This window comes from Artemia franciscana, chromosome 5 (genome assembly GCF_032884065.1).
Source record: "Artemia franciscana chromosome 5, ASM3288406v1, whole genome shotgun sequence".
Classification (NCBI taxonomy): domain Eukaryota; kingdom Metazoa; phylum Arthropoda; class Branchiopoda; order Anostraca; family Artemiidae; genus Artemia; species Artemia franciscana.
Window position 1 is genome coordinate 33537507 of NC_088867.1, and position 23755 is coordinate 33561261.

Here is a 23755-nt window from a genome sequence, read left to right on the forward strand (position 1 = left end):
TGGTTCCTCTGATGGCTCCAATGGTTCTATCTGATGATTTTGATGCCTTTTTCCAATATTTTTTGGCAGCCTTGAAAGGCTCCTAATATGATCTAATATTCTGCTAAAGGTTGAATTCTGTAGAATCTACTTTTTCATATATGTATTTTTTGTTGGTCACTAATCTGTATCTTACCCTATCTTGGATGACGAAGATAGGTAGAAGTGTAGGGACTGACATTTTGATCACACCTATTAGGTGATTTTCCATGGTCCTGGTAGCACAATAGTGTTGCCTAAGTAAATAGTAGCGTTGGCTGTACATATTTATCATTTGTTTAATTAAATTTTCACTGAGCAACTTTATATGGAAGAAGTTGCCATAGAAACTTCAGAATGGATTTGTTTGGCTGGTAGTTGAGAACAACTGTTGCTATTATGTTTAGTGGTTATTTTATTGGCGTTCAACAATCTGTCGTTTCTGCAGAAATATATTTTTCTTCTCACAGGGAGCATAAATATTCTCTCCCTCTGAAGGTACGAGCATATATCTGACCCCAGTCAATATTACAGAATTCCATAAGGTTATTAAGAATTTAAAAAGTGGTAATTCAGTGGGCTATGATGGACTATCAATGAAGTTATTAAAAAATATTGCTGGAGTGATTTTTGAACCACTTATTCATATTTTTGTTTAGATGATTCTTTTATGATTGTTTAGATGATGATTTCCGTTTTTGATACTGTTTTCTATAATCTAAAGAAAGCATTTGACACATTAAACCATGAAATTCTTTCTGACAAAACGGAAAATGCAGGTAATACGGGGATAGGACTAGACTTAGTAAAATCATACCTGTGTGGACGTAAAATTGCAGGAGATGCTGATGGAAAACTGTCTAATCTAAATCCTTAGTGATATTGGTGTCCCTCAAGGTTCAGTATTACGTCCGCTCTTATTTTTGATTTAAATTAACGATCTTTCGCGAAGTTTGCAGGGGAATATATATCTGTTAAAATGAGGGATTCATCTACATTAATTGAAAATTTGATTATAACTGTTGTTTCAGTTAATCAGTGGTTTGCTTCTAATAATCTATTGCCAAATTTTACTAAATTCGAATTTATGGCTTATGGTCGTTCAAAATGCGCCAATCAATTGATTTCTTGCCAGGAGCTTCAGGTTGTTGAGAGTAAAATTTTTAGGGTTCAGTCATATCATTGTTGGGGCAGTAAGAATACTTTTTACATTCAAATTTTTTACATCAGCCATCAAAACTTGAAAATGCATATGAAACAAAACGATGTTCTTTTTCCTAAATTTGTCAGATTTAAAATGTATACGTGATTAAATATTTCCTTATGGCACTTTCAAATTCAAAATCCTAATAGTTATTTCAACAGTAAATATCTATTGATTTTACCCCCTGATTCAGCTCGTCACTGGCTGGAATTATACGAATTCCTTTTGCAAGATGTGAAAGGTCAGGGTTTTACTTAGGACATAATGTCATTCACTGCAAATAAATATAAGCTGAATAATAAAGTTCAGATTGACCCGTCACAAAAATCTCAGCTATATTTAAAGAAGCTATTATTAACGATTTTTTTAATGTTCGTTTATTTACCTTTAGTAATGGAACTTAAAAATTTATGATATTTTTTTATGTCTTTTGTTTTAAATCCACGATGGGATGGCCTCCCACTACCCTCTTGCCCAGCTTTTTTCTTTCACTTCCTTTCTTTTATGCTTGGTTTTCTAGGTATTTGCTGTTATTGTATTTTTGTTAATTAAGTTAATTTTACTATTATTCCTATTTTTATGACGAAATGTTTTGTTTTGTGTATGTCCTATTATTTATTATTATTAGAGCCTTACGAGTTCTGCTCTCTGTTGAGGGTTAATTTTTCTTTTGTATTTTTAAGTATATTAAATTAAGTATCTGTTTATCTATCTAACTGGTAGTAACTAAACAGTAACTACAATCATTTAAACGTGGTTAGCAGGCTTCCACTAGACTTGTCATGGTTCTTAATGCTCTTGTTGATTTATCTTTTCTTCTGCCTCTCTAGCTATTCTATCGCCCTCTTCTTTTTGTTCTTCACCTATTCTTTTTTCTCTTTCTTTTATAGCGGCCTCACGACGGGCTTCTTCTCTTTCTATCCATTCCTGTATAAACTTTTCAACATTTGACATCTGTTTACTATGGCTTGAGTTGGAGCTCCCACTCTTTCAGCTAGTTCGTCGCTTCGATTCTGGAAGATGGACATTTTCTTTCTTAATTGGTATTAGCTCTCTTCAATAATATAGTCAAATTTTCAACTTCTACGGACATACGCACGATATTTGTCAGTAATATCACTTAATCAATTAATCAACCACTTGTAGCGTACTCAATAGTTGCCTCATAGCGAAATTGATGATACGCCCTAAAATATTTCAAATTATCAGCAACGAGTAGTGATTTTAAATACGTAGTCTTGTGAAAAATTTCTTCCTTTCAATCAGCGGGCTGTGTTCCTCAAGCTATTCCGTTGCATTTTATGTTGATTCGTTTATCTAGCTAGACTACGCATATCCAGATAATAATCTGCAATTTTTAAATATTAAACTATTATTTTAACTATTAACTATTAAAATGTTGCAGATTTCAAAAACGCGGATTCTTTTAGCTATCTCCTGATAGCTTTCCTCAACTGGCTGCCACTACTATTTGATGGGGAAAGCTTGTGAGCCACCACTATTTGTACTGGATGCATTGGGGCCACCAGCTATTTGATATGGCATACTATAGGCTACCACTCTTTGATCTCTAACAGTACACCAGTGCCACTGGTTGTGCTGATAAAGTATAGTAACGTGATTGAGCGATTAAAATGGTTCTACAGTTTCTTCGCGCACTGGTGTTGCAAGTGTGTATGTGAAACAAGTACTATTTTTTCAAGGCCGAAACTTTTGCCCAAGGGTGCTCTCAAAACGGACTTTGCAGTCTAGAAACAAAAAAAAAAAAAAAAAAAAAAAATCACTATATTAGCACAAAGAAAGCTCGTGTTGGGCGTGTCCCCAGAATGCAAACCGCTTATCTTTTTTTTAGTAATATTATCTATTAATGGCCTAGGTCAGACAGACAGAAATAAATTTTAGCCCGAAAGTTTGCTTCTTATGAGATTAAATATAAAAAAAACACGTTTTTTTTTAACTGCAAGTAAGGAGTGACATTTAAACTTGAAACGTTTTAAGCCTCGCTCTTTACGCTAAAGTTTGACTCTTTCTCGCCACTCTACTTTTTAAAACAATACAAAACTTTAGCGTAAAGAGCGAGGCGTTGACAACCCCTTTCATATATGGAATAATTTCTGTTCGTTTTAAGTTTTAATGTTGCTCCTTATTTGCGGTTAAAGAAACTTGTTTTTTTATTTAATTTCTGAATGTTTTTCAATTAATCCATGTTTTGATTTTGGCTCACCGCACATGAATATTTAAAACGAAATTTGCATATTATTATTTTTTTTTGGGGGGGGGGTGGCTAAATGGCCTTCTCATAGTTTTGATCAGACGGTTGATCGGAAGAATAATTTTGTATTTAAATGAAAGTTATGCCTAGTCCTCATTAGAGAGTTATTGGACGTTATCCCAGCAGTTCCCATGCTAGGTAGCTAGGAAGAAGAAAACTGGTAACAATTAAGAAACAAAATAGCCTATTTCCATTCATCAAGTTATTCGAAAAATATCTAAACTAAGCCTTCTTTTGATTACATGCATTATTTTAGTCAAGAAGAAAGTTTTTCGATTTAGATTTTCGGAAATTTTTCCCTTCATCAAGGGAAAATTGAGGATAGTGTGGGCTGTATATAAATCAAATACAAGTTTGTGTAAAAAAGAATCGTGGTGAACGAACCTTACGACGTTATCCCATCAGTTTCCGTACCGGGTACCGATGAAGAAGAAAACGGATAACAATTGAGCAACAAATTAGCCTATTTCCATTCATCGAGTTATCCGAAGAATGTTTAAGCTAAGTCTTCTTCTCTAGACAAGTAGGAAAGACCATTCAAGAGAAAATTGAGGATATTGCGGGTTGTTTATAAATGAAATACTAGTTTTTGCAAAAAAAAAACGAAAAAAAACGTGGTGTACGAATCTTACATTGATTCGACCTTATGAGAATGCTGGTAGTATCTTGAAAAGAAATTTAAAATTAGTTTGGTCAAAGATTATCTCCCAGCAAGGGAGATAACAAACAGTCATCTAACTCACACTGAAAATGAATCCAAATGCAAGAAAACACATCTTTTAGTTAGGCCGGCTCTGGGTTGACTAGCCACCCCTCCTAATCCCCTTCTCTGTTATTTGTGTTCATTTCTGAAAAGAATTTGTTGCTTATTAACCTATTTAGTCATTATAGGCAAATAATCTGAGCTGCTGTTTCAAAATGGATTGTGAGTTTGAAGTAAATGAAGAACTATTAGATTTCATTGGCAGCTCCCACATGTTAGTGCAACTCTACATTTCCTGTCTAGAGAAGAAAGTGTCAGAACAACATAAACGGATTTCTTACCTTATTGAGGCATGTTAATTTTTGGTGTACGAAGTTTAATTCAAGTCAAGTGTTAATAGTGGCTTTGCTTGCTATAATCTAAGGAATCCGTAGTCTGTGTCCATATACTAATAAATGTATTAACTCCTGAGCTAAGAATTATGGCACAAAAGTTAATAAAATTCTAATTGCAAATACTCGTGGTAAAACTACATTCAATATTCTATAGACTACATTACATTAGAATTCATAATAGCTTGTTTAAGTCTTGGTTTGAATAAGGAATGATTACTTATTTTCGCTTCGTGGGGTGTAGCCCCAATAAAAAATATAAGGAACCTGATTTTCCTATACTTAGTTGTTTATCACAAAAAAAAGTACCAATAGCAATTCGATGTCAGATATTCTATGGAAATTTTATTCCTTTGGAACTTATTATATTTCATTGAAGTTCAACTTTCAGCAAAAATTAATTAATTATTTACTCATCTTGGAGTATAAACAAAACACTGGCAGGACTAGATTTTCTTACTGTTTGATGATGTGAGACCAGTCTTATCATGTAAATTATTTTTTATTCTTTAAAATAAAATTTTCTTTATTCTAACATAAGCTTATTCTTTAGATATATTTGCTTTTTGTTATTATAGATAAGCTTTATGATTAGAAACAAGTTAAAACTATTTCATTCTTCTCTTTTTGCCTTGTAGATTTTAGGCTCATACTTCCATCTTGATTCTAATTCAGAGACAATATTAACCCTCTAACATTGTATAACTAAATCAGAATTGCGTCGAATAGTGTTGAACTGTCTGGGCTTGTTTTACCTTGGAAACGTCTACATAAAAGCTACGATCTAAGTTTTGCTGATTCAGTGTTCCTTACCAAAATTAACAAAATAAAAGTGAGATATTCTGCTCTATTATTATTGAAATAAATAGAGAGAAAATCTCAAGATGAAGAAACAAATAATATTAGTATAATAAATCTTCTTTTTTTGCAAAACGTCCTGAAAAATTTTCTCTGAAACATTTCCAAAAACGGGATAATTTCCAGTCTCTGATCTTACTGCTTTTTTAAGAATTATTTTGGCAGAGTCTGTCACTGTTTTTTTTTTTTCATTTATATCAATGTTTGTATATATATTTTTTTGAAATTCTGATTTTTTTTAAATTCAATGAAAAAATGAATCATATTAAGTGGTAAAAAGGGGTTTAAGATTGGACGTTTGCCCTAGCTTTTAAATTGTCATTTTAACCCTTGGTTTATGCAAAAATAATGTCTGCTTGTCGCACCAATCTAGTTGCCAACTTAAGCAATTTCATCCTAAGTCAAGCTATTTTAAGTCAAACAAATTCAACTTTTATTGTGCAAGAAGGGAAAATCTTGTTTGAACATAGTGGCAACTCAAATTGATCGTAAGTGCAGTTGATAAATATTACCTACCTAAAAATTCTTTCTGTTTGAGTCTAGAGTAAATTCTTTTTTCGTGTATTGAATGTTCATTCCAGGATTGGAAAGGAAAGAAAGTATAGTTTTCTAACATTCGAATTTTATCTTTCACCGCCTGGACAGTTTCAAAAGAGTTTTTTTTTCTTTGCCCTAATTCAGTGGGAAGTTTAATCAACTTCATTAATTTGGTCGAAAGATAGCTTAAAATGAGCTAGTATTAAATAATGCGCCAATGCTAAACTAAAAACTTGTCTGTCTTTGTCCTTCTTTATTCATGAAATTAGTCTTTGCGAAAGCTAAGTATACCAAGTAAAATTAGACCGGTGATATGACCACTTGAAAATTAACTTGACAAATATTGCCTACATTAAAGGAATAGAAATGAAAATATGTGGAAAAATTTCATTTTAGGTCATAATTAATCGGAAAGTCATGGGAAAGAAAAAAAGTTGGCCGTGAGTATTTTTAGACTAGAGGTCTTTAGCACAATTCATTATTATTAGCTTTTCATTATAAGAAGCAGTTAATTAGTCTGAGCTAAACATTGTACGGTCAGAATCAATGAAATCATCATCAACTATATTGGTGAAAATTGGTTAATATATATATATATATATGTCGCTTTTTCATTTCCAGGATAGAAACAAAACTTTGAAAGATGCTAGTGTCCAAACAGGGGAAGAAGAGGTATTGGCTAATACCCCTGTATTTGAAAGCACAGATGAGAGCCCCGCTTCCCTTATAGAAGAACTGAAAGAGCAATCAAATAGCACGACCAAGATAGGGGAAAGATTTGTATTTGAACAAACAACTGGACTTTACTATGACACTTTATCTGGGTATTATTATGACGCTGTGAGTGTTGGACAGCTGCTTACAAGTGGCTCTTCCAAGTATTTTTTATCTTGGTAGTATCGGTTAGAAATTTGTAGTCAAAATTTATCTTTACTATATTCTAATGAAATATAATAATTTTAACAGCAAATCATTCATACTAATAAGATGTTTGAGTAGAGTTCAAGGGTGTAATTAATTCTGTTGCTGTCCAGTGTAGACCTACTCGCTTTAATATTTAATTTCATTTGCGGCAACTGATCATACTTAATGCAGGATAATGTTATCAGATTTTCATCCCTGTTCCCTTAAAATTTTTCTTAATTTATATTTGAAGCATTTTTGCTAACTATATTTTTGAATTGTATGTAAGGTTATAGTTAATATGTGCTGGAGCCCTAGGAAACTCTTTTGTTTTGTCAGTAAGCCTATGCTGGCAACATTTAATGGTAATTTATTTGTGGCCGAAAAGGGGGAGGAAATCGCGCAAACGTGACGTTTATTTTCTGGATCAACGATTGGTAAACCCTCGAAATTCAGTACTGATTTTCTTTCGGGGTTTGTTTGAGTCCTATTGAGACACATCATTATTAAAATACTAATAATTAAAAGCAGTTTAAACTAGGCCGTAATAAACTATTTAATATTTTCACTATAAAGCTTTTACCTCAATTTTATACTTTGAAACTGAGTAAAATATCAAGTTTAAATAGGCATTTCCTGCATATTTTTTAAAGGATTGCTGAAGGTATTTTGGATCCTATCACATTAAGGTCTATCCGATCCCAGATCTATAAATATATCTTGTAGAATTTCGGATTTTGACTAGAGATATAGAAATATACTACTAAGCTTGGGGGCGAAAATCTCTCCCCATGGGCAGTGCTGTTGAAAGTGATCGGTCAGGTCTTCTGCGGCTAGGGTTGGAGGACGTCATAAAGAAAGATTTAACGTAAATCGGAACTTCCTGGGAGGGTGTAAAGAGGAAGGCTTTGAACGGATCGAGATGGAGGAGGAGCGTGCGTAGCTGTGTTGATCCCAGGCGGTTGGGCGCTGCGGTAAGTTGTTAGTAGTTGTAGCTATCAACTTGTGAGAAGCTTCCGCTTGTTGTTGTTGATATATAAATTCTATACTTATACTGTATATATTAATTCTATATGTATATAAAATATACACTTATATTAAAATGATATATATATATATATATATATATATATATATATATATATATATATATATATATATATATATATATATATATATATATATACTTATATTAAAATGTGGGAATTAAAAATAATAATTTTCTTAAAAACTTCTTAAAACAGCCCCAGCATCCCTACTTAAACGAAGTTCAACAAGGACTGATAAATGAAACGAAGTGAGATGATAAATTTATTCAAACAAAACAGAACAAAATGATCAAATGCAAGTTTTCAAAGCTAATCTTGATTTTTTGGCAGCTTCCCTCAAAGGTCTTTTTGTAACTGGTTCAATACTATTTTAAATTGGTTTAGTAAAATATTTTGTTATATCATTTTTATTTAAATTTGAACATAAGGAATTTAGTGAGTACTCACCCAAGTCTTTATTCAAAGAAATATTATTATTTATTTTGAGACTAATTTCGATTGATTTCTGAACCACCTGTCTTATCCCCAAATCATTGCTAATGAGTGAAGATTTTTCAAAAAGTATCGTGTGGGAGGGATAGGAAACCTTTTTAGAAGGATCAGTCAGACTATACTGTGTTTTTATATTTATCCCTGTTTTGTTATGTTATATTTAGTTGACTATTATGCATAATAGGGACTTGGGGGAGTACTCACTGAATTTTTTATATTCAATTTTATATTCAACCTAAGTCGAGGTTTTAGGTCTGCTCTCCCCCCTCCGAAAAAAATCTCTGAAATTCTCAATCTGATCCCCCAGAAGCTTGTCCCATGTTATTACAGATACGCCGTTTTTATTACCTGGCAACGTATGTCTTTTTATTTACCTCACTTCTTAACCGTTCACAGATTATATAGTTCCCATTGGAGCTTATAGTGAACCATATTTTGGAAAAAAAAATTATCCCTTACCCGTCTGCCTCCTCCCAAAAACTAAAATTCAAGGTTCACTTGCCTGTAACATTTCAACTTGACACATTAAACTTTATACCCCCCACCATTCCAGACACAATACAATTATTTTGGTAACCTGATGACACATAAGTGTTTTCTAGTTTGCCTCACTCTTCCATGGGGATAAATCAATTCCAATTGGCTTTTATAGCGAAAAACGTTTAAGTGGACCAAAGACATAAAATTTCAACCACGCAAAATTCGAAGTCCCCTTGCCTCCCAGTACTACAAGAAAATTTCGACTACATACCGCCGGCTGTTTCTGAGACATTTGGGATATGATATTCTAGTAGCCCAAATATGCAGAGTGCCCTCCCTTTGGAGTCAAATTTCGAGTTTTACTTCAGGCTCCCGACGCACCCGGGCAGTTTCAAATCAATCTCTCAAGCCCTTCGTGAGATATTGCAGATACCCCATTTTATATCTTTTGATTTACAGCTCTGCTTTGCTGTGGTTAGATTCTAGTCCCACATGGGCTTAAAGTGCCATAACTTTTAGGCAGGCTTGAAACAAAATATGTTTAGCCTTCATATACCCACTTCCTCAAGTTAAAATTTGGGGTCCACATGTCCCGCATAAAAAATAATTACCTGTAAATTTCAGTTTGATCTCTAAGACATTCTCAAATTATAGTTGATATGCTCGCTGGACAAACTTCCAGCGTAGGGCTATGCGGCCATGGTCCTACAGGTATTTTTTGTCAAGTGTATTCACATACACGCACATATTGTCTTTTGATTTACCTTGCTACTTAACTGTAAATATATTTCATGTCCCATAGCGGTTTATAGACGTTTAGTGTCATCAGAGACAAAACATAATTACCCCCCTCCGCTGGAAATACAACAAAATACGGTGTCTTTATGGCTCTCTCCCATTCCTTCTATAACACCATCTGGAAGTTTCAACTTCATCCCACAAGCCTTCACAGAGATATTACAGAAATAGTGTTTTGATAACCTGGATGTATTTAGTGTTTTTTGATTGATTTGCACTCTCACCTTTCAAGTCGTAATTTCACGTTCGCTTGCCGACTCCCCTCCATCAATACTCCCCGAAAATTTCAACTTGATACATACACGCACTTATTGTCTTTTGATTTACCTTGCTATTTAACTGTAAATATATTTCATGTCCCATAGCGGTTTATAAACGTTTAGCGTCATCAGAGACAAAACATAATTACCCCCCCCCCTCCGCTGGAAATACAACAAAATACGGTGTCTTTATGGCTCTCTCCCATTCCTTCTATAACATTATCTGGAAGTTTCAACTTCATCCCACAAGCCTTCACAGAGATATTACAGAAATAGTGTTTTGATAACCTGGATGTATTTAGTGTCTTTTGATTGATTTGCACTCTCACCTTTCAAATCTTAATTTCACGTTCACTTGCCGACTCCCCTCCATCAATACTCCCCGAAAGTTTCAACTTCATACCCTGCTTTGTTCCCGAGATGTTAGAGATACGGTAATTTTATAACCTGGCAACACATCGTTCTTTTCATTTACCTCGCCATTTAACTATGCATAGATTATTACGCCCATTGAAACCTGTAGTGCAAAAGTGTCGTGGTGGATCAGAGACAATATTATTTAGCCCAATATCCTCTCCTGACAAGAAGTTTGAAGTCCTCTTCTCTTACGTTCCCCTTTTCCTTTACCTAACAGTACCTGAAACGTTCAATTCCATCCTATAAGGGGTTCCAGAGATATCGCTAATGTGCTATTTTTAATGAACTGGATACACATAATGTCTTACCTCTGTCCCCACCCCCAAGACAAAATTTGGTATATATTTGACTTTCTGTCCCCAACACTCGCTGAGAGTTTTACGTCGATCCTCCTAGCTATTCCCGATATATCACGGATAATTTGAAAACTCGGATGCACATAGCGTCTTTTGGTTTACAAAGGAATGCGTGTCATTTTTAAATTGTAATCTTGGGAAGCCCTAAGGATCTTGCCCTAGAGAATGATCCCTAAGAGCTCCTAGCTGTTCGGAAACCCAAGACCGAGGCTCTCCTTTCTAATAGTAAAACCTATCTTCGAACAATACAGAATTAAAATAATTTAGGGTCATTTTCGCTGGGGCTGCGGGGGAAATTTAGACCTGGTAAAATATTTATTAGGCTTTCTGACGCTCTTAGGATGTGCGACGCAGGCTTATTGCTCTCCAATCACTTTCAGCCCTTAAAAAGGGCCCTACAACTTTTAATTTCCAGTCTAAGTAGCCCGCTTCCAATTTGCTGTGATCATCCTTTGTGTGCTAAGTAGCCTTGGACAAGAAGTTTATTGGCCATTTTTGATTCTTTAGTAAGATCCCCTAGCCCAAAGGCTTAAAAATATAACTACCTGTACTATCTGTAAGTATCTTTAACAACTAGCAAATTGTATAATCTTTGGCCCTCGTCCCAAGGGCTGTTGCAGTATTGTCATCCCCAGAGGCAAATTTAATAGACCTTTTGAATATCCTGAACAAAATTGTTACTTCAAAATTTTTATCAGATATATTATGGGATTATGGGGGCTGGGTTGCGAAAAGGACGTAAGGGGGGACAGATTGCCCTCCAATCACTTTAGACTCTTAAAAAGGCCATTAGAATTTCAGTTTCCAGTCGAATGATGTAATTTCCAAGTTTCAACCCCCTCCCCCTCCTTCCCTACAAAGAGGCTGGAGAAAAAAAAATGATAATGATACGCGGCAGGCACACGACTCTTCATTTTGTTAGTGCTACTGCGCTACCCATGATCACCAGTCTTTGTTGTTTTTTTTTCTCGCTAAAACGCACATAAACATACATTTTTTTTGGCATATCGAAAGCTGCTAAAATATTTTGGCCAATGTTCTAGCTAGAACTTAGTTTTTAAAGCACTGCCAAAATTTTCAGTTTCAGCGTCTGACCTTTAATTTTTTTTTTCAGTCTCGTGAGCTGTATTATGATGGTACGACTGGTACGTATCTTTCATACAACTATGATACTCAGAACTATGAAGTTGTCAACCAGGTTTGTATAAATTTTACATTTTTTTTTTTGTAGATCTTAACTCTGTTCATTGACCACTAGAGTGTATCATTTTAATGCACATTGCTTATAAGCAGTAAGTTAATTAGTAATATTTTCCATTTCAAACAGTTCGTGGTAACGAACCGTAGTAAGAAGTGAATCTGCTCAATAGTAACCAAAACTCTAAAAACGGAATTTTGATACCAATAGTTACATCAAAAGGATCACATTTTAATGCTTATTTTAAATATATCAGTTTCTTCAAGTTTAGTCTTACTCATCAAAAGTCACGAGCCTGAGAAAATTTGCCTTATTTTAGAAAATAGTGGGAAACAGTCCCTAAAAGTAATTGAATCTTAATGAAAATAACACTGTATGATTCAGCGTATAAGAAAACCCTACTGTAGAAGTTTCAAGTTCCTATTTACAAAAATGTGGGGTTTTGTATTTTTTGCCAGAAGACAGATCACGGATGCGTGTTTATTTGTTTTTTTTTGTTGTTTTTTTCCGCGGGGGTGATCGTATCAACCCAGTGGGATCGATTCAGGGGGACTTTTTCTCGTTGGGGTGGGGTTAAGTCGGGGGAAGGGGTTACGTGGGAGGATCTATCCATGGAGAAATTTATCATGAGAGAAGAGAATTTCCATGAAGGAAGTGCAGGATTTTCTAGCATTATATAAAAAAAAAAATGAGAAAACAAATACATTTTTTTTTCAACTGGAAGTAATGAGCAGCATTAAAACTAAAAATGAACATAAAATATTACATATATAAGGGGCTTCGTCTCCTCCACAATACCTTGCTCTTTACACTAAAGTATTTCTAGTAATTTTAACTATTTATTCTACGGCCTTTGTTATTCGGGGGTCATTCTTAAAGATTTGGTACAAAATTCAAGCTTTAATGCAAAGAGTCCTCAAATGTCGTATTGACGATATTTAAATTTCGTTTAATTTATTCATGTGCGATGAGCCAAAAACAAAACGTTCAGAAACTAAATAAAAAAACAAGTTTTCTTAACTGCAAGTAAGGAGCGACGTTAAAACATAAAACGAACAGAAATTATTTTGTATATGAAAGGGGTTGTCCCCTCCTCAACGCCTCACTCTTTACGCTAAAGTATTTTTATTGTTTTAAACATTAGAGTTGTGACAAAGAGTCAAACTTTAGCGTAAAGAACGGGGCGTTGAGGAGGGGACAACCCCTTTCATAACCGGAATAATTTCTGTTCGTTTTAAGTTTTAATGTCGCTCCCTACTTGCAGTTAAAAAAAACTTTTTTTACATTTAATATGAATAAAGAAACGTAATTGCTTATGGAGTAGAGAAATTCTTTAGATAAAAATAATAGTTCTCATGTGTCTTATTTTGGAAGCATGGTTCTCTGAACCAACATCAAAAAAATTAATTTAGGAACAGTTTTCGAGACTTTTTTTTTGCCTAGATTACTGACGTGTACTCAGAAAAAAAAAGTTGCAACGGCATAGCCAAGTTCACTGTTTAGTCATTTAGTCGGAGTTTATCTATAATGCACTTGAAGTTTTTTTGAGGGCTTTTAGCACCTCACCGTGGGGGGTCGTACTTGACTTAGACACCCAATATGCCGCGTTTTTCTACCCATTTAGATGGGTTTAATTAATTTTTCAAAATTTTGAGTGAATCTTTGCGTGCAATCTTTTAGTGTACTTCTAGGTGCTTGCAAAAGAGAATAGCTTACCTTTGGAGGTAATAGAATGACATAATACTGCTTGTATTGTAGGTTCACTAAATAAGAGGAGAAGTACCTTGTTAGGTAGCGGAATCGGTAAGTTTCTATTTCAGTTTTTTAATCTCTCTTTGTTTTCGTTTCTTTATCAGTCTGTCTGTCTGTCGGTTTCTCTCTTTGCAGCTCTGTCTCTCTTTCCTAGTCTCTCCTTTCCTTCTCTCTGTATCTCTCTTGTTATTCCTTTCGCTATCTTTCTCTTTTTCATTTCTCTCTCTCTCCCTCTCTCTCTCTCATTCTCTCCCCCTCTCTCTCATTCTCTCTCTCCCTCTCTCTCTCCGTTTCAATAATTTTTTTCTGGCCCTCGGAGTTTTACAAGGGGCATTGTGTTGTATTTATATTGCATAACAGTAGTTTAGTATTAAATTTAACTAATTATTTTATAGGTATATGTTCAGGCTGAAAACGAAAGGCCAAAAATAAAAGCTAGAAAGCGAAAAAAGAATGTATCCCACGTGGGTAGTGAATTTCCTGGGTCATCAGATATTAAGAATGAAATTGAGGAAGTAGAAGAACAGAAAGAAGAAGGAGAAATAACTGATGACGAAAGTGGGGAAGAAACCCGTAATTTAACGCCAGTGGCACTACCGTACGATGATCAAAATGGAGACGAAATACCAAGTGACATTCAAACTGTTGACTTTTATAGTGAGTAATGCTGTTTTGGCCAGGCATAGCACAAAATATTTCTACTTTAGATTTTTGCTTTCTTTTTTTGTGCGGTGACTAGTTTGTGAGTATAGTGAATAGTAAATTTATTGTTCTTTAAGGAACAATTATTTACCCGCTTTGACATTTCTTCCAAAACAAATCCAAAAAACATCCTGATAAAAATTATTATTGCAAGGGTTTTTCATAAATTTATCATTAATAACTAGGTTTACAATCTAAATTAACCTGGCATTGTTTATGAAATAAAAATTATATTTTAGTCGATAACTTTTTTAGTATTATTCTGGTTTCATCAGAATATTCTCCTATGAAATTATATTCTCTGATAAGACTAAAATTATATTTTAGTCGGTCACTTTTTTAGTATTATACCTAGTGACATTCAAACTGTTGACTTTTATAGTGAGCAATGCCGTTTCGGTCAGGCATAGCACAAAATCTATCTACTTGAGGTTTCTGTTTTCTTTTTTTTGTGCGTTGGCTTATTTTTGAGTTTAGTGAATGTTAAATTTATTGTTCTTTAAGGAACAATTTATTTTCATTTGCGGAACAAGAATAATTTATTTAGCCGCTTTGACAATCTCTCCAAAACAAGTCCAAAAAGAATCCTGATAAAAAATTTTATCGCAAGAGTTTATCATAAATTCATCATTGATAACTAGGTTTACGAAGTAAATTAACTTGGCATTCTTTATGAAATAAAAATTATATTTTAGGCGGTCATTTTTTTTAGTATTCTTCTTATAAAATATAAAAAATCAGTATGTTCAGTGTATTAAATTGGTATATCAAATACTCTATATTTTAGTCTATTATAGCTACAGCTCACAAATGAATTATAACTCGCCTTTGAGTCCTTGACTTTGTTTATACCTTCTTGAAATCGAAAGTTGTGTTTGATTTTTCGATAAAGAATTGTTTACTATCTCTTTTTACTAAACACAGTAAACAGTAGTACAGTGATACAGTATCAATCCTGCTTTTGAACTACAGTACTAAGCAAAAGAAGTATATACAACCCTTAGAGCCTTCTATGGTGCCAGATGTATGCCAGATGTATGAATTGTATTTTTTTTTTTTAATATTATTTATTCTTTTATTATTTTGTGGAATGTATAAGGGTATGAGAAACACCTTTTTGATTTGGCAATACTATACTGGGAGAAATAAGTTACATTATGCAATATTATATAGAGAGAATAGATTTATATTATGTTGTATAGCTGATTGCCTTGACTATGGATTTACTACACAGTTTGATACCAGATATTATAGAAATAAAATACAGTAGCAAAGCAGCAGTCATCTAGCATGTATAATGTTTTTTTTTATGAAATCTTATATAAGCGTTTAGCCAAAAAGCTTATGGACCTTTAAATGGAAACCGGTCCTTTCTTTCATTTATATTCCATGTTTCTATATATCAAAGACTATTAAGATTTGTACCTGTCGTTTGCCATTTGTTGCTTAAAGTATGAAGTAGAAACTATTCTGCTAAAAATGTTTTTTTTAATTAAAGCTGAGATGAAAAATCGTTTCATCACAAATTACTTGTATAATTTTTCACAAGGTTCACACCATTTATCCAGTTTCCAAGAGATTTTTATCGCTCTGATTTTCTCTTTTCTCTAATTATTTTGTTGTTGCAGAGAAGTGGTTGTTTTCAAGGGATGATAATGTAGTCATTTTTCTAACAGCCAAAATTGAACCTGCTAATAAAAAGTCAAATTTTGTCAAGAAATGAACTCCAATAAAATGAAATTGCAAACATGTAAATTTCAAAATAAGTAATGGCTGTTAAGGAACATTAGTTGGATAAAAAACCGTATTTCTTTTCTAATCTTTTCAACAAGCTTTTGTTTTATTAAAGAGAAAGAATAGGAAGAAAAATGGCGTACTTGGAATACAAACTCTACATTAGAGTAAAATTATCAGAGGTTTGTCAAGGCTACGAAAAGAGATGGAAATCTGAATTTTGGATAATCCAGCCTCCTTGTCTTGTAAAAACAAGAAGAAATCAATAAAGCTTTTCTTTTTTACATGTTATTTATAGTAAGGCTTCTGTTTCTATTTCAGAACTTTCGATTGACCAGCCCCCTTGTATGAGACTGATACTACAGAGCTGTCAATCCAACCAGGACATTTGTGGGATGTTCTTTATTATTCCCTACACTGGAGGATCTATTGGGAAAAGCGATGCAAACTTAGTGTCTCTACAAGATGATGAATTAGATGAGGTTCGGATTTTATAATATGCTGCCATACTAAAGAAACGGATTGATTTTTTTTTTGTCGATGCGCTTTAGCCCCTTAATCAGAGCCAACGCATTAGCGTCGGCGTAGTAAAGAGCTGAGTATTTCTCATATTTTGTATTTCTTCCCTAGCCACTTGAAAACTGAGGAGTTTTCAGCCGTCATGTCAGTTTAACGGCCGTCAAATTAAAAACAACAAAAAAGAAGCGGAAAATCGAGTGAAAAATAAGAAAAAAAGAGCAAAAAATATGTAGCATCAAATAGCTCATGAAGATATAGCTGTCTTTGGGTTCACCAGATTGATATTGATTCATGAGCGCCTTCAAATTAAACGGATTAATTTGCTTATATATTCTAATCGCTCAACATGGCAATACTGAAGAAAATGTGATACTGGCCGATAGACTTCATAATTTGGGACAAGTAAAAGCAGAATTTTCGAAAACTGCAGTTTCCATTTATGAATAGGCCTAAGAATTGCTAAGGGTACATTGTTTTTAGGTTGATGTCATTGTTACATTAAGTGCTTGTACCAAAGGTACCGCAATGCACAAGAAATAATAAAAATAAAAATTGGGGACCCAAAATGGGCAAGCAAACGTTTATTTCTGAACAAATGGAAACATAAACTCTTAAGCTTTTGGGCCAAAGGGAACTTGATGCACAAAAACTTGATGCACAAAATAAAATGTTTGGGGCCAACCCCCATCAGACAGGGCCATAAATTTCCTTCCTTATCGGCTTGAAAATCATAGCCTTATGCTATTGACCTAAGCAGACCTTAATGCCTAAAAAATAAATTGCAAAAAGATCAATGATTGGAGGGTAATCAGTTGCCCTCTCGTGCCCTTCCTCGCCCCCTAACCCCCGTGACACCGGATCAACATTTTCAGGGAGCTATTATTTTTTTTTAATATCTTCCCTTAAGTAATAAATTTCCTGCTTATTGACTTGAAACTCATATCCCTGCGTTTTTGGGTCAAGGACACCCAAATGGACTAAAACTCTAGATTGTTGCTCATAGTCTCCTTCCCCTAAAATGGGCCAAACAACTCAATCAAATTATGTTATACTTAAAAATCTTTGGGCAAAGGAAACCCTAAATAGCGACGAAGACCACACTGCCTTTCCATATTAAACAAACACAAATTAGAAACAATAGGAGATTTTTTTTTCAGACATAAGAATTCAATTCAGTGAATATTTCACTGAATTTATGAAGGGGACCCTCGTCCCAAAATTAAAAAATAAAATATTGGTTTGGTTAAAAACAAGCCCAAGAAATGGATCGAAAGCTGTTCTTGTTAAATGGCTCAAAACTTGGATAAAGGAAACCCAAATGTGCAGAAAAAAAACTTGTTACGTAGGGGAAACAGCCCCCCTCACAATAGAGGGCCTAAATGTGCCAAAAGCTGTATCATTTGATCAGCTCAAAAATTATTCTCTGGGGTAAGGGGACCTCAAATTTTGATTAGAAGGAGAGAGGATCTTGGATAAACAGTCCAATAAATTAATCAACAAACTTTTGCTTCCAAAGGATTTGAAACCTCACCCCGTAAGCCCCTAGCCCAAGGAGAGCCTAATATACAAAACAATTTTCGGTTGAAGGTATGGGCTCCAAAAAATGGCTAAATAAAGCCTTTGGCCAAAGGAACCTCATTGCACAAGAAAATGTTCGTTCACCTAAAAATGCGACCATTAAACGGGCCAAAAAATTTTTTTCATGAAAGGCTTGAGAACTGTATCCGTAAACACCCAGGCTAAGGTGACCTTTAGTAGGTGACCGTTTAAGGAAAATACGTGGCCCAAAAATACGGCAAAACCTTAGTTTCTGATCAGCTTGAAATATTCAGAGATCGTTTCCTGAACAAGAGGCTTTTGACCCACATATTTCTTTCAGGGTATGCTGTTAATGAAATTTTCATTTCTGATTCGTTTGAGACTTACATCTGCACGTTACTGGTGACAAGGGGCCACTACCGAACAAAAATGAATTTAGATGGGGGGCACTAACCTCCCTAAATATCTGGCCCAAAAGACCTGGTAGTTTTTTTTCCCATCGGTTAAAAAATTTGTATCCCTAAGTTCTTGGGTCAGGTAAACCCTATTGCAACACATTAAATGAAAAAAAAAATTGTTCGTCTGAAAATGGAGCTCAGTGAAGGACAAGAACTTTTTTTCTAAAGTTCAAAATTCTCAAAATGGGTGATTTGCTTCCTAAGCTCAAAATGGGGGATTGTTTTTGTGATCAGCTTGACAATTTGCCGTAAATCCTTTGCCCCCCCCCCAAAAAAAAAGCAATGCATAAAAATATGGAAAAGAATGATATTGGTTTGCCTGAAATGGGGCCTTAAAACCAGCCTACAATTTTTTTTTCTGAATAGCTTGAAACTTATAACCGTAAATCTCAGGGTGAAGGGGAGCTGAAAAAGAGTTCTCAATCTAGTTTTTCTGAGCAACTTGGGACCCCAAGCCACAGAAAAAAAAAACTTAAACAGTAAATTTTTAAATGCCCAGGAATGCATCAAAATACTTTTTTCACTTGAAAAAAAAAATGTGTTTTATGGCCAGGGCTCTCATTGGTACAATAGTCACGTCAAACTAAAAAATAGTAGATATTATTATGGATGAATAAATGAACCCTAAAACAGACATAAATTTGTATGAACAACCAAGTTAAACTCAAAACGTTCAAAAGCAAGGGTAATATAAATAACAGTAACGCTATCCATCACTTTAAGGGTCACGGGCTAATTTTAAACCCCATAAAGGCTACGGGGTCGCGTGCTTTAATGAATATGATTTGAATTTCCAACATTTCGTATTTTTTTCTGTCTAATATCATTTATTTTCCCACAGTAATACCTGTTAATGTTGAGTTTGACGTGACTACTCATTTTATTTTTATTTCAGGTGTTGTTTATTTATTCATAGTCTGTACTGTTCAAGTTTGGCTTATTGCGCGACTCTATTTTTTGTCGTTTTAGTATAACTTATTACTTTTGTTGAATTGTTTTCCGGAGATTTTTTTTGAATCAATCTTAAATTGATGAAAAAGCTGATTTTTTCTATTTTCGAAGACTAAAAAAAGATCCCGGAAATATTAACCTGCTGAGGAAACAACAGTGTCTAAGGAAAAAAGCTTTTCAGGTTGTCGATAGGTGGTACCCAACCCCACAACATCTTTTATAAGTCTTAAAATTTACTGTGTTTTTTCACTCTTAGAAAGATCTGTTGATTATTGCTTGTAATACATAATAAAAAATTGTAAACTTGAAAATAAAGAGCAACCTTAAATCATAAAATGAAAAGAGATACCCTAAATAAGAAATTATTCTAATTTCTAACCGTTATGTTAATTCAAATCAACAACTTTTTCATCCGTTTTCCTATCAAAATAACCTTTTTTATTTCTTCTTATTTCATTTGTTGTCGAAAATACTCCGTCAAATATTTTGTAGGTGTTGTATATAAGTGAAAGACTTGGTTTGATTAGAAACAGAACAATTGGCCTGTAAGCCCTCTGCTAAAGTAAACCGAACCCGGAAAGGCTCCCAGAGAAAGGAGATTTATGTTTCTGATAATAAATGACTAAAATTAAATCTCGTATATTTAGTTAGAATTTTGCTGCAACAAAATGTAATGCTAGAAGGTATTCAATATAAAAAATCCACCGAAAGTAAGTAGCAACATTAGAAGTTAAAACTAATAGAAATGAGTTCGCATGTGAAAGAGGCTACCCCTTCGCAAAATGTAATGCTAGAAGGTATTCAATTAAAAAAAAATCCACCAAAAGTAAGGAGCAATATTAGAAGTTAAAACCAATATAAATGAGTCTGTATGTGAAAGGGACTACCCCTTCCCAAAATGTAAAGCTAGAAGGTATTCAGTTAAAAATGGGTCCGGATATGAAAGGGGCCACCCCTTCCCAAAATGTAATGCTAGGTGGAAGTAAGCTTTTGAAGTGATTCTTTTGATGTATTAATTGTGTTCGTGTTTTTTTATTTTTGGTTGCTATTGGCCTGAGTTGCTCCTACAAAGTGACCTTTTGAAGTGATTCTTTCGGTGTGTTAATTGTGCTTGTTTTTAGTTTTGGTTGCTACTGACCCGAGTCGCTCCTACAAAGTGACTTTTTGAAGTGATGCTTTTGATGTATTAATTGTGCTTGTTTTTTTGTTAGTTTTGGTTGCTATTGACCCGAGTCACTCCTACAAAGTGACCTTTTGAAGTGATTCTTTTGATGTATTAACTGTGCTTGTTTTTTTGTTAGTTTTGGTTGTTATTGACCCGAGTCACTCCTTACTCAGAATTCGTTAGTGTTAACTGTTTGACTATTATTTTTGGTAAAAGCTAATAACAGTGAATAAAAACAAAACCTAATTGACTTGGGCTTGCTGTTAAACTCTAAGAAAAAGATGTACTTTCCGGCCACAACAGTGTCTCCTGGAATATCTCTGTAATATGGGAATTAAAATTTAGTTTTTGAATGTTTCTAAAAAATATCAAAGTATTGGTACTTCGAAAATGGCATAATAGATCATTCTGATCTTGAACCCTCCCGCTGTCACTGCAGTTTCCCGTCCAAAGAGAGCTAATAAATATCAAAGAAATGATTTGTCTCTGATTTATAGGTATGTGTGGAAATAAAGTTTGACGAATCCGAAAAGGTTTTTAAAGCTGTAATTGTTGGCTCTACATCTGTAACAGTAAATACAAAGGAACTTACTTCTCCTGGGTCGGAAAGTGAAGTTGTCCATGGCTCTATCATAAAAGTAAGAAATATATTGTTTTATTTTAATTTCAAATTCAGTGAAATTTGTGGACCTGAGATTATTTGCTTTCATAGCTTGGTCAGTAAAATCTTTTTTAAGTTCCATAGAATAAAGGGTAAATGGAAAAGTCGCTTGTCTGTAGAACATAAAGTTGAAATAAATTATTTAAAAAAAAAAAAATCACTGTGATATTTCCTTTGGTTATTAATGGGAAGAGGTAATTTCAAAACTGTATATCTTTAATTATTTTGGTCTTTACCCCTGTAAAGAAGGATGTAAAACATATATAGAAGATTAAAATTGTCCTGCAGTTGTAACTTGAAAGCTGTTGTGGACGATTTTACAAAGTTTATTTTACCTGGTTTGCCTGCAATGAAAACGAGTACTCAGTCACAATTAGTTATAGCTTTGTTTTCAATAGTTTTCATTATAATTCGGGTTAAATTTCCGAGATTCGTATTCCATTTTTAGTAGTAGTAGTAGTAGTAGTAGAACAATTTTATTAGAAATAAACATTTCTTAATCAATAGCACAACCTAAACGAAGCTTGCGAGGCTGTGCTAAATTCAAAGAAAATAAAGAAACAATATGGAGAATAAGAAAATATGGAAAATGAGACCATATACCGAAATCAACAAAAAAAAAAAAAAAAAACATAAACAATACACTACCTTGCGTGACCCCAAGACAAAGAAAAAAAACAAAAAAAAAACATAAATATTACAAATTAAAAACCTATGTAAAATTTATTTTAGTTAATCTGTTTCAAAAGCATACCTACCGAGCAACTCCATACGTAAATCAGACTTAAACTGGCCAAGGCTACCTATTTCCTTGATATCTACACTCAGTTTATTCCAAAGTTTTAAGCTCTGTATATAAGTGAAAAAGAAGACCTACTTGAAACTAATCGAGGAACCTCAGTATTACCTCGTATCCGAGTAATGTGGTGGTGAACATCAGGCCTCTCACAAAATATTCCTGTAAAACAATCAGGAAGGCTATCACTGTAACACTTATATATAAAAATCAACGTATAAGAATCACGTAATCCAGCTGCAGGGATTATATTTAAATCTCTATACACAGACCTCAAAGACTCCTGGTTCCCACAACCAAAAAACTCGGATAGCATTATTCTGGATCACACGGATTGGACGAACTATCGAAGGGAAAGTACCAAGCCAAATCGACGAGCAATACAAAACGTAAGGGTGAATCAGGGAAAAATATAACAAGCGTAGAACATTTGGGGGAAAAATATGTTTTAATTTGCGCATGATGCCTAAGTTACGTGACAATATTTTCGAAACTGACTTCACATGATCTTTAAATGATAGGGTTTCATCAACATTGATTCCGAGGTATTCGGTGAATCTTGTTCGTTTAATAATTCCCCGCTCCGAAATCATTTCCGTAAACCAAGGGTAAAAATTCGGAGATCGAGAGAAAATAACAAAATTTGACTTATCTGTATTCAGGTCAAGGTAGTTTATTTTAAGCCATGTACATATCCTGCTCATTGCTGCATTTATCGTTGACATGAGCAGTTGTTCTGTAGGGGCAACACACACCAAGGTTGTATCATCAGCAAATAAGGGCATAGTAAGCTGGGACTTACTCTGACCATTGTCAACAAAGTCGTCAATTCTGATCAGAGATTTCACAACATGCGGTAGATCATTAATAAAAATTAAAAACAGAGTCGGACCCAGTACGGATCCTTGGGGCACCCCCCAATTAACAACATTTTTACTAGACAAAAATCCTTGTAAATTGACATAAATTGACATTGACATCAGAAATTTATTGTCGTAATCAAACAAAAAAGGAAAACAGATTGCTGTGAAAATGTACTTGGTCTTGGTTAGTTATAGTTTTGTTTTCAGTAGTTTTCATTATAATTACGATAAAATTTCCGAGATTCTTATTCCGTTTTTGGAAAGTTATTGTCGTTATCAATCAAGAAAGAAAAACAGATTGCCATGAAAACAAGTACTCAGTCTTTGGTAGCTGCAGTTTTGTTTTCAGTAGCTTTCATTACAATTCTGGTTAAATTTCCGAGATTCATATTTAGTTTCTAGAAAGACATTGTTGTGACCAAACAAGAAAGAAAACGGGATTGCTGTAAAAAAAAGAGAGAGACGAGCTAACATAAAGCTAACATAAAGCCTTAGAGAGTGCCCGTATCAAGTAAAACAGTCAAAGGTCAGAACAATATCTGAAGAATAACTGAGCACAGGCTTCATCCTGATTTATAAGCATGGTAAAACAGAATAGCATTCAACTCAATAAAAGAGATTACGATTGTATACAGAGTCGGGCATCTGCCTAGGATTAAAACAAAGCAAACAAAGATA

General features: G+C 34.0%; 1 protein-coding gene across 4 annotated transcripts in view; it reads left to right on the forward strand.

The window, feature by feature from the left end:
- LOC136027298 (angiogenic factor with G patch and FHA domains 1-like) overlaps positions 1–23755 on the forward strand; it is an 88664-nt gene that overhangs the window by 14439 nt on the left and 50470 nt on the right. For 3 of the 4 annotated variants that reach the window (XR_010617566.1, XR_010617565.1, XM_065704403.1), the window contains exons 2-7: positions 4386–4547; positions 6606–6824; positions 11854–11937; positions 14085–14346; positions 16447–16607; positions 21255–21395. Coding sequence is in view for 2 of the 4 variants with exons in the window: in XM_065704403.1 (XP_065560475.1) it covers positions 4386–4547; positions 6606–6824; positions 11854–11937; positions 14085–14346; positions 16447–16607; positions 21255–21395 (1029 nt within the window). In the remaining 2 variants the exon portion in view is untranslated. Of the gene's footprint in view, positions 1–4376; positions 4548–6605; positions 6825–11853; positions 11938–14084; positions 14347–16446; positions 16608–21254; positions 21396–23755 lie in introns of all 4 variants that reach the window. The other variant, XM_065704404.1, reaches the window with a different exon arrangement.